This window comes from Engystomops pustulosus, chromosome 1 (assembly GCF_040894005.1).
Source record: "Engystomops pustulosus chromosome 1, aEngPut4.maternal, whole genome shotgun sequence".
Lineage (NCBI taxonomy): Eukaryota > Metazoa > Chordata > Amphibia > Anura > Leptodactylidae > Engystomops > Engystomops pustulosus.
Genome location: NC_092411.1, coordinates 98820238 through 98831329, shown reverse-complemented (window position 1 = coordinate 98831329; position 11092 = coordinate 98820238). Strand labels below are relative to the sequence as shown.

The following is an 11092-nucleotide window of genomic DNA, read 5'->3' as shown; positions in this document are numbered from 1 at the left end:
ACACCCGTCGGACCCCTTGTTGCTCCATCAGAGAAGTGGAGCAGACGGCCGTGCATGACCGTTCTGCTCCATTAATCCTTATGGAGCTGAAAGAGATCTGTGAGCGCGGCGTTTGGCAATTTCCAACAGCTCCATGTACACTCACCAGCCACTTTATTAGGTACACCTGTCCAACTGCTCGTTAACACTTAATTTCTAATCAGCCAATCACATGGCGGCAACTCAGTGCATTTAGGCATGTAGACATGGTCAAGACAATCTCCTGCAGTTCAAACCGAGCATCAGTATGGGGAAGAAAGGTGATTTGAGTGCCTTTGAACGTGGCATGGTTGTTGGTGCCAGAAGGGCTGGTCTGAGTATTTCAGAAACTGCTGATCTACTGGGATTTTCACACACAACCATCTCTAGGGTTTACAGAGAATGGTCCGAAAAAGAAAAAACATCCAGTGAGCGGCAGTTCTGTGGGCGGAAATGCCTTGTTGATGCCAGAAGTCAGAGGAGAATGGGCAGACTGGTTTGAGCTGATAGAAAGGCAACAGTGACTCAAATCGCCACCCGCTACAACCAAGGTAGGCAGAAGAGCATCTCTGAACGCACAGTACGTCAAACTTTGAGGCAGATGGGCTACAGCAGCAGAAGACCACACCGAATGCCACTCCTTTCAGCTACGAACCGGAAACTGAGGCTACAATTTGCACAAGCTCGTCGAAATTGGACAGTAGAAGATTGGAAAAACGTTGCCTGGTCTGATGAGTCTCGATTTCTGCTGCGACATTTGGATGGTAGGGTCAGAATTTGGCGTCAACAACATGAAAGCATGGATCCATCCTGCCTTGTATCAACGGTTCAGGCTGCTGGTGTCATGGTGTGGGGAATAGATTAAAGATTAAAAAGGTACACCACAGAAAGAGGCCGAGTTTTTAGTGATGTCAGATGCTTCAATAGGTGCAGGCCATTTTCCCGTGATACCTTTGAAGCTTTTGTAGGACAGGGTTGCCACTGCGCTTCACTGTGGTATTTACAATTTCTGGGATAGTATTTTTTTTTTACAGCTGGTACCATAGTGTAGCCTCTTGAAGTTAAACAATATTACATTGCAGCCCTAGTGCTTCAGCTGTAGGATTAGTAGATTTTTGTCTTGTGTGTACATTTTGTCATAGTGAGGCCCCAGGTGTTATATTGAACCTCAATTATCATCACTTCCTCTGGCACTAGACACGACCTGTACAGCAACTATAGCTGCAGAACAAAACACTTTAATAAACTGTATAGTAAATGCAATAGAGACTTGTTAAATATGTAGAGCAAGGTAAAATAACAGCTTAAGGTGTACACTTTATTGATTGATTTTTAACGCAAAAGTTGATTAAGGGCCGAGTCTAGGTTTGGATATAGAAAGGAGAATCCACTTTGCAGAGTCCGTTGTGGGATTACTCGCTGACCCTCAAGCAGCATTGGTGCTCTATCACTCCCAAACAGCATTTGGACAGCAAAGGCTGGAGTGAATAGTAAGGCTGGGCGTCCCATTGCCTTGCTTAAGGCACCTGTGAAGGATGCATTGGTATCTGTAACTGCAGAGGGCGATACTGCATTCAGGATACCGCTAACTTTTCCTTCCTGCTCAATGGTGTGACATAAAAGTCTGCATAGGTCTTCTATGTGAATCCAAGGAAATGGCTGCTTCCCAGAACCAAGTACACCACCAAGACAGAACCAGAAAGGCCATAGCATTGTCGGAAGAGCACCACCATTTCGACCCAATACAACACCTAGTAGACAGGGGAAAGAGTGAATCATGTTAAGAACCATTTCACAGGCAGTACGCAAAACATATCCAGCACCCAAACTACTGAGGCTACAAGATACTCTGTATGGTTTCATTAAAAAAAGTACAGACATTCATTCAGAGAGATTAATCATATGCCGGTGCTCCTGCAGTGATAGCGACCACACCCACTTTGTTGCGCCAGATACATCAAGAGGCTTAGGTTCGACCTGCCATAGTTTTGCATAAAAAACAACAAACAAAAGTTTGTTAATTTTTTGAAAGATCGCAGGCACGGGCAGGAACGCCCTGTGTCTTCCCTCTCCACCAGCCAGCGTGCCCCTCTAGGCCCCCTATACACGCACATGGCATGAGGTGGTGTATTCGCCATTTTAATCACACATTTAATGCGCAAGAATTTGTAATTATTTCACTGCTTCTATGCCATAGAAGCAGTGATAAATCTCCCCCATAATATTTGTCTTACATAATGGACCTACCTGTTCGTACTTTTACCAGTCGAGTTGCAGTCTTTCCCTTAGTATCAGGCAGCTCCGCTGCACTTTCCCAGTCTCTCACAAGGCGGGACAAAAAATCTGAATTACCACCAAGGCTGTCTTCAGTATATTGCTGGGTCTGACTGGGTGGATAATATCCTTAGGAGGGGCAAATGGGATAAATAGGAAGTAAGTGTGATAGGTTTCTGCAGAGAATGTTTATTGTGTTACCTTATCACAGCTCACCTACTCCGGTTACTACAACCCAAGTATGTGGGGGGCTTGAAGAGTGCCTTATAGCTTGGGTAATAGTGCGTGTAGTTTCAATCCTGCTTGCAGTAACCTCCTGCTTGAATTGCTCAGTCCATCTAGGATAAAATACAAATATGTCCCATTAGACAACCAATGTCTGCAATAATCTCTATTCTTTATCCAAATGTTACCTTTACTTTTCCTAGTGTCCTTTAAGGGACACTAGTTGACGCCTATTCTCATCTTCCATATTTTCACAGTTCGCTGGCACTTTCATATCCATATTTATTTAAAATCAGAGCTTAGAGGGAACCCCCCAGAGGGGTATTTTTCACTGGTGACAGGTTTCCATAGACCAGTGATGGTGAACCTTTTAGAGACAGAGTGCCCAAACTACAACCGAAATCCACTTATTTACCGTGAAGTGCCAACATGAAATTTATACAGTAACTTATTGCTACTTGTTCTTTCATATCTTTCAATTGTATCGGCCCCCTGAGGCCACAAGTTCAAAGAAGGAAATCTGAAAGAAATTCAGATTATCATTGTAGCTTCTCTCCAGGGTGTCTCTGTAAAGGAAGAATGGTCGGGTCCAGCATGATGACCTCCAAAGATAATGCAGTTCTGTAAAAACCCTTCTCACTTTTCCCACAGTTCCAAACAGCCAACGAAGTGTCGAATAGCACTGGGAGCAGCATCTCTTAATTTGCCTTGGACTGCAGGATTCAATGTTTGGTGAACTCTGTCCTGAGGTGATGGCCTGAGTGCCCATAGAAAGGGCTCTGAGTGCCATAGGTTCGCCACCACTGCCATAGAGACTATACTGTAGATCGCAACAATGTTTTTATGAAATGTGTGGCTTACTTTGTTAGCGAAATATGGATTATCCAAATTTACCTGGCTCCCTGCCACCATCTGCAGTGAAGTCCTAGGGGCTGAGCATTCAAATTCTAGTGTCTTGTTTGCATAATAGATGGACTCGGCGCCCCACTCTACATGATGCAATCAAACCCCCTCCCACATCCTCCCCGTCCTGACCCACCCACTAATAATGTTGGCTCACCGCACAAGAAAACTTTGTGCTTGGGCAGTGAGCTTTGTATTGCCGATATGGGCAGCAAGCAGCGGCGCAATGCACCTCACTGAGCATGCGTTGTTTTCCCTCACATGGTTAATAGACAACTATGTGCAGGAAAACGCATTGGGTGTTCAATGGATGCCAGGTCTCCTTTTATCAGCCAGTCCCCCTCTTTTGGCCTGACCAGTAAGTTCGTTAAGACATTTAAGATCTATATAACTTTTTCTTGGTAATAACTTTAATACATTTTTATAATAAATAACTCTATAACCATTTTTGGTATATTTTTTGGTATAGTCTTGTAAAAAGGACTGTAATCTTTTGAGTGACCCGTGAGATAAAATTGTTCTAAAAATATTTTGGATGATATTAGCGAAAAGGTTAATTTTACCCAGGGCAGCATACTGAGTGAACCCGCCCTGGTCACTAAAGAGAGTACCTTTTCATTGTCTTTATAGATGTTCACTGATGCCTCTATCCATGGGATTAGAGCCATCATTTAAAAAAAAAAACAAAAAAAAAAAAAACCTTTATTGATGTCTTCTGTTCTAGTCATGGAAATGGAGAGCTACAGTATACAGTCATCTTTAAAAAGTTTGAATGTTCTCTCAGTGTTTGTGTTGGTTTCTTCCTGGTCCTCCAGTTTCCTCCCACACTCCAAAACATACTGGTAGGTTGATTAGATTGTGACTGATGACTGATCTGGCAAGCTCTGTGTAGTGCGGCGTAATCTGTGTGTGCTATATAAATAAATGAATTATTATTATTAAGCTAACCCTTTTCACTGCCGCTGACACTGCTGACCCAGCCCCCCTCATTGACTAGCGAGGAGGAAAGTTGATTTCTTTTCACACAGCCAGCTCCCTCTCTATACCCACCTTCCTGAAGGAGTGGTTAATGATACAAGCAGAGCCTTTTAGCTCACCTCCCCCTCATCACACCCTCAGGAATTTCTTCAGCCTGGTTAGCAGTGTCAGAGTCCGAAAGAGTATACAGATTGTACAGTGCAGCTCCCCGCCTCCATATTGAGGACATAAATTAAAGTCTTATTATGGTTTGTGGGGGAATTCCTTGGTGACAGGTTCTCTTTAACATGGTAATGCCCCTTATAAAAATAAACAATATAGCGTCTCACTCAGATAGTACCACCGTAGCAACAGCTGCAGATTGAAAATGGGGGCAAAATCCTTAAAATAAATAATTTGGCAAGATAATCACCGTATTTAAATTTTTTTATAAAAATCTGATATAAACACAACAAATAAAAGCACAATACAGCGCATAACAGCACATATACCCATTCACCATATTTACATCTAGTATCAGAATGGAATTAATAAACGATAACAATATTTCACTGTTATGTCTCACCTTTTCAGGGGGTTCAATACATTTTCACCAGCTAGGTTTACAACTGCATCACAAATGGGCAAACCATTTTTGGAAACATCTGCCTATGAGACCAAAACAATAAGAAATTACTTCCACCATATCATGCCATTAAGCATGATCAGGACTGAGCACCTCTGGATTTAATTTACTTCTATTCACAGAGAGCAAGCAAAGATATGGAAACTAGGGAGGTATTAAAAATAATGTGATTCACCCTTTTAGCAATTTTTGAAATGAATCAGATACATCTTACTGCTCACATCTTACATTTACAGATTTCCAATGAACTGAAAAGGATTTTCCCATCTTCACTATTTATGTCATAGAGAGAGGATACATGTGGGTCCACCCTCTAAGACCTGAGCCTTTCTTCGGAATGGAGGTCCACCGATTCCCTTTCCACAGCCAGGCTAAAAGTAGTCTATGGGAGCGCTGAAAGAATAGTCTTGTCTTCTCCTTGCTTTGATAGAGTAGAATCGATGCAAATGATGAGCATTCCGTCTCTTTTCAGTTAGCTCCATCATTTGGCTCAGCTCACTAAGAAGAGCCAGTTATCTACTGGACTGCTCCCTATTTACTTTATTATTGAGAATCTCAATACAAACAGTAAACGCCAGTTAAAGAAAAGAAGCATGCATTCCCCTTGCAGGTGCAAGGGTAACCATATATGGCCGTGATCCTGGTGGCTAAACTGCAACCCAAAACCACTTATTTATTGCAAAGTGCCAAAACAGCAATTCTAACAGTAACTTATTACAATCTTCTTAGGGTCCTGAGGAAGCCAATATTACTGAGAGCAAGAGCTCCAATGATAATCTGACCCTGTCCACATGTTCTCTATCTTCCTGTAGTCCCAGGTGAAGCAGGAATCTTCACTTTGAAATAACGCTGAGCATGGCATGTCCTGGGCTACCAGGAATTCTAGGAGGGTCTCTTAAGGCCTGTCTCATGAGCGCTGTTCTAGCCTGAATGCCCACTGAGAGGACTCCGAGTGCCACAAGTACCCCCCCCCCCCACCCTGATATAGGGGATCGAGGATAATTGAGTCATCCTCCATCCACCTAAGAGCCGGCTCAATTGTGAAAGACATCACTATAGGCACACTCCATTCTGCCAGGCTGCGGGAGGGAGGTCAGCAGAGGTACATAGGTAGGTAGAATGTGCATCTATCCTCTATTTTTGGTGTATATGTCATAAATAGTCCATTTGGTAAAATACCTTTGATCATCTGTATGATCAACTACACATAGCGCAGAAGTAGAAGCAGACAACAATGTCCACTGCGGCGGTTTCAGGGTACTGTAAGCTTTGAAGTGAATGGGAGCGGACTCTGCACTGCCGATATGGCCAAGACCACTTTAATCCCCAAATTGTTAGTGCGTAAACAAATTATAAACTAACAAGAGTAAATATGTTGGTCCTTTTCCTTACCCAAGTGATTTTCTGTTGTCCTGGTTGGCGGGAAATTATAGTGACCTGATGACCTCTATTTTTCAGTAACTGTGACAATGACTGGCCAATAAATCCACTGCCTCCTCCTAGAAGTACAATAAACATTTTCACTAGTGTATCACAGTATGAGGTACAAATAGCAGCACACCATATTCAGCTAGCAGATATGGGAGAGCCTCCAGGAGTACAGTTCACCAGCACCAAATACACACCTGAGTGAAGTTGGCCCCCCCACCTTGTTCAAATCAAACAAAATTGGTGTCAAACGTTTGTGCTACGTTTGTGCTGGTTTGTGCTGCAGAAATTTTCGTTTGTGCCACTATCGTTTTTAAGATTTTAATGAAAGTTTCCAGAGGTCAGAGGTCAACCAGCCCCCCCACGTTGCCCAAATCAAACAAAACTGGGACCGAACAATTCTGCTACCTTTGTGCTGGTTTGTGCTGCTCAAATTTTTGTTTGTGCTGCTTTTGTTTTGAATATATGAACAAATTAACCGAATCAAACAAAACTGGTGTCAAACGTTAGTGCTACGTTTGTGCAGCAAAAATTTTCATTTGTGCCGCTATCATTTTTAATATATTCATACTTTTTTGCAGAGGTCATCAGAGTTCATTTCTTCCAAAGTACAATGTGTTTGCTAGCTCCCCCTGGTGATCAAACCAGGGAAGTGTCACTAGGTTTGTTTTTTACCAGTTCATCCTAAACACCTGAACATACCTTAAAAATTATAGCAGCACAAACAAAAATTTTTGCTGCACAAACCAGCACAAACGTAGCACTAACGTTTGACACCAGTTTTGTTTGATTCGGTTAATGTGGGGGGGCTGCTTGAACTTTTGAACTTTCATTTTTTGTTCATATATTCAAAACAAAAGCAGCACAAACAAAAATTTGCACAGCACAAACCAGCACAAACGTAGCAGAATTGTTCGGCACCAGTTTTGTTTGATTTGGGCAATGTGGGGGGGCTGGTTGACCTCTGATGACCTCTGGAAACTTTCATTAAAATCTCGAAAACGATAGCGGCACAAACAAAAATTTCTGCTGCACAAACCAGCACAAACGTAGCACAAACGTTTGACACCAATTTTGTTTGATTTGAACAAGGTGGGGGGGCCAACTTTACTCAGGTCAAATACACTGGTAAAATACATAAATTGTTATATATACACACAGGTAGTCCCCTATTTAAAGGGGTTTTTCCCACAAAGCATAGTTAGGCCCTATCCACAAATTAGGGGCTAACGTGCCGAGACTCCTACAGATCCGACCGATCCCTCGCCTCTCCATTAGATTAATGGAGCAGATGGCTGCGCATGACCATTCTGCTCCATTAATCTCTATGGAGCTTGTTAATCCTGATTCTTATGACAATCCAACATTTTTAAAAATTCCAATTGTCACAGAGACTAAAAAAAAATTTGGCTGGGATTACAATTATAAAATATAAATATCCGACTTACATACAAAAATTCAACTTAAGAACAAACCTACAGAATCTGCCTGTAATCCTATAGGTACGAAGAACTGCAAAAAAATGATGCACAATAAAAGTTATACTTTTTGTTTTTATATATCCTGTACTTTCTTGCAGCTTTCTGATTTTCAATAGGAATCTCCATGTTGTTTGAATTGTCACCTGACAGCAAGCAGAGATCTAAGGAAAGTTATATAATCTTAGTTTTGCACTTGAATGCCATCTTTTGTTAAAGAGGTTTTCCCTTTAAACCATTTTTAACTCTCAGGGTGCTATCACACAGTGCATTCTTGTACAGTTTATAAACGGACTGAAAACGCATGCATTTTTTATGTTTAACATGTGTTTGGCTGGTTTCAATCTTTTTATCTACATTTCTAGAAGTGTAGGCAGCTGTGAAACAGATTAAAACCAGCCAAGTAAATAATAAACATACAAAAATGCATAAATTTTCAGTCCATTTAAGCCCGGGTACAGGCCGGGTCCCGGTACATGGAAAAGGCTTACCGGTAAAAACCGCGATCGGTGCTAGTGATTCGTCCCCTCGACAGCCTTGAATCTTCAGAAGACCAGAGGCTGTCTCGTTTTAACCCATTCATTACAATGTGCTAATTGCACATTGTAATGAATGAGGAGGAAAATCCCCATATTGTAGTATGGCAGTATATGATAGGATCGACCTAATGTTAAATTACCCTAGGGAGTCTGAAAAATTGTAAAAATAAAAAAAAAAGTTTAAAAAAAAAATTATTAAAAAATCCTAAAAATTCAAATCACCTCCCTTTCCCTAGAATTGATAAAAATATTAATAAACAGTAAAAATCATAAATACATTAGGTTTCCCCGTGTCCGAAAATGCCCATTTAAAATATAATAATGGTTTTTCACTGCGTTTAACCCGAAAATAGCGCCCAAAGTCAAAAATTGCACTTTTTTGGCATTTTGAAAAATATTTTAAAAAAAAGATAAACCATCAAACGGTTGTACAGTCATTAAAATGATAGCAATGAAAACGCCATCAAAAGTCGCAAAAAAATTACACCACCCACAGCTCCGTACACCAAAGTATGAAAAAGTTATTGGCGCCAGAAGATGGCAAAATCTAAAAAAATATATTTTTGTACACAAGGTTTTAAATTTTGTAAATGTATGAAAACATTATAAACGCTTATACAAATTTGTTTTTCCCATAATCGTACTGACCCAAAGAATGAAGTAGACATGTCATTTGGGGTGCACAGTGAAAGCTGTTAAATCCAAGCCCACAAGAAACTGTCGCTTCCCAGTACACGGCATGGAATATTAAATACCGTCAGTATGCAGTGCAATTTGTTACGCAGAAATAAGCTGTCCCAGAGCTCTTTATGTGGAAAAATCCACATGTATGCAAGCAAACAATCTTTTTATAAATTTATACTTTTCTTCCTGCTGTAGGTGAATATAAAAACTCTTTGCAGATGTTGACCCTGGGACATGAACCCAGGTCCCTAGCGCTGCAAGGCTGTAACGTTAACCACTAAGCAGGATGTTGCGGAAGAAAAAAAAAAAAAAAATCAACAACTTCTACGCCGCAATACAATCGTGTGCACAGAAAGGATCGTTTTGGTGCATATTAGCTCAGTTCATGTGTAGGATGTGCCAGATTTACGAAGACCGCGCTCTAGTCTTGATGAATCTGCCACGCTCTGTACAATAGGGAGGCAGACTGCACATATAGCAACTGCTATATACATTGACTCCGTATTCTGGCTGTGAAAAGGTTAAACCCTATTTAGACTTCCCTATGGATGACCTAAAGCTTCATGCAGAGAAGTATAACGTTTCATGGCGTCCGTGTACTGCCACTGAGCCTATTGCCCTTGGAAACACTTCAATGCACAAAAAGCCTCATATAATATATATATATATATAATATATATATATATATATATATATATATACACATGTTTGATGTAACTAGTAGTGCAGCACAGGTGCAGCCTGACCAATGAGTATACAATCATTAGACTGAGGTAATCCCTAAACTCGTGTCACTGGAGGACCTGATTACATATTGATAAAGTTATACAATCCATACTAACTCAATACTAACGTCCGTCATGAGTAAAGCCCGTGTCAGAATAGTACATTACATCCCCTCATCTCACCGATGAGAACCCTCATGGCTGCAGCCAGTTACAGAGCTGTGTCCCGGCTGAACAGGAGAGCTGCTCACTAACATAGACCATAGCGTCTACTCTGACTCTTATCACAAGAGCCGCTAAGAAAACCAATGCCTCTGTCCCCTCCTCCACAGAGTAGAAGAATGCCTTATACTCTATATTTTGTGGGCATTGATGTACTCAACAAAATGGCCGCTGCAGAGATAGACCGGGGACACATTTTTCCAAATCTTTGTAATTGCTCTCTCCCTCTATAGAGAGTGACTCTGTTTCATAATAACCAACCATAGAGGTAGATAACACAAGGAGAAAGAGCGTCTACAGGTAGTTGTGTAATCCTGGTTGCGCCCTCTAGTGCTCACTTGATGATGGATGGTTTGGCTTTAGGCTTTAGTGCAGGGTTAGGACTGTATGATCTTACTGTTGCTCTTGCACGCCACCTTCTGTTTACTTAGTGGTAAAACATTATCAGTATTGCATTGTTTTAACCCCCTGTATTTTGGAAGTGGTAAATACAAGTTAAAAAGAAATAATGGGGCACATTTACTAAGGGCTTTGCGCCAGTTTTCTAACAGACTTTGCACGTTCTTCTAGGTGTAAACTGCTGGCACAGGTATTAAAGAAGTGTCTACGTCACTATTATGTCGCATGCGACCCTTTTGTGGCGCAGCTGCGCTAGCCTCCGTGCGACACGAATTAGGGGGCGTTCCAGTGCTCAGTTGGACCGAGCGCCGCATTTAACATGCAAAGTCTTTTGCACGCCTTATGTTAAAGGTGAAAAAAGCAGGGAAGCGACAAATTATTTCTTAATGAATCTGGAGCACCCAGCATTATACACGGGCAGAGCACTTTTAGTGCAGTTTCCCACATTCTTAGTAAATGTGCCCCAATCTTTCTGTCTATTTAGCCCTTCTTTTATTTATTTTTTTTTACCTGCAGGACACTGGGACTTTTTCTTGTGCTACCAGATGCAACTTTTTTTTTTTCATTTATCCATGGAAAAGCTGGTTGGAGCTT

The 11092-nt window shown here is 41.3% G+C and overlaps 1 protein-coding gene across 2 annotated transcripts; it reads right to left on the bottom strand.

Annotated features, from left to right (window-relative positions):
- Positions 1-1236: 1236 nt before the first annotated feature.
- Positions 1237-10222, bottom strand: SDR39U1 (short chain dehydrogenase/reductase family 39U member 1). 2 transcript variants are annotated; one of them, XM_072149705.1, is made up of 6 exons: positions 10006-10222; positions 6416-6522; positions 4964-5046; positions 2509-2630; positions 2266-2421; positions 1237-1769 (listed from the first exon to the last, which is right to left on the bottom strand). In XM_072149705.1, exons 1-6 carry the CDS (start codon positions 10040-10042, stop codon positions 1351-1353), a joined length of 924 nt encoding a protein of 307 aa, XP_072005806.1. In that variant the 5' UTR covers positions 10043-10222; the 3' UTR covers positions 1237-1350. The 2 variants fall into 2 exon arrangements, with proteins under 2 accessions (XP_072005806.1, XP_072005815.1); XM_072149714.1 differs by having other exon boundaries at positions 10061-10222.
- Positions 10223-11092: the final 870 nt, after the last annotated feature.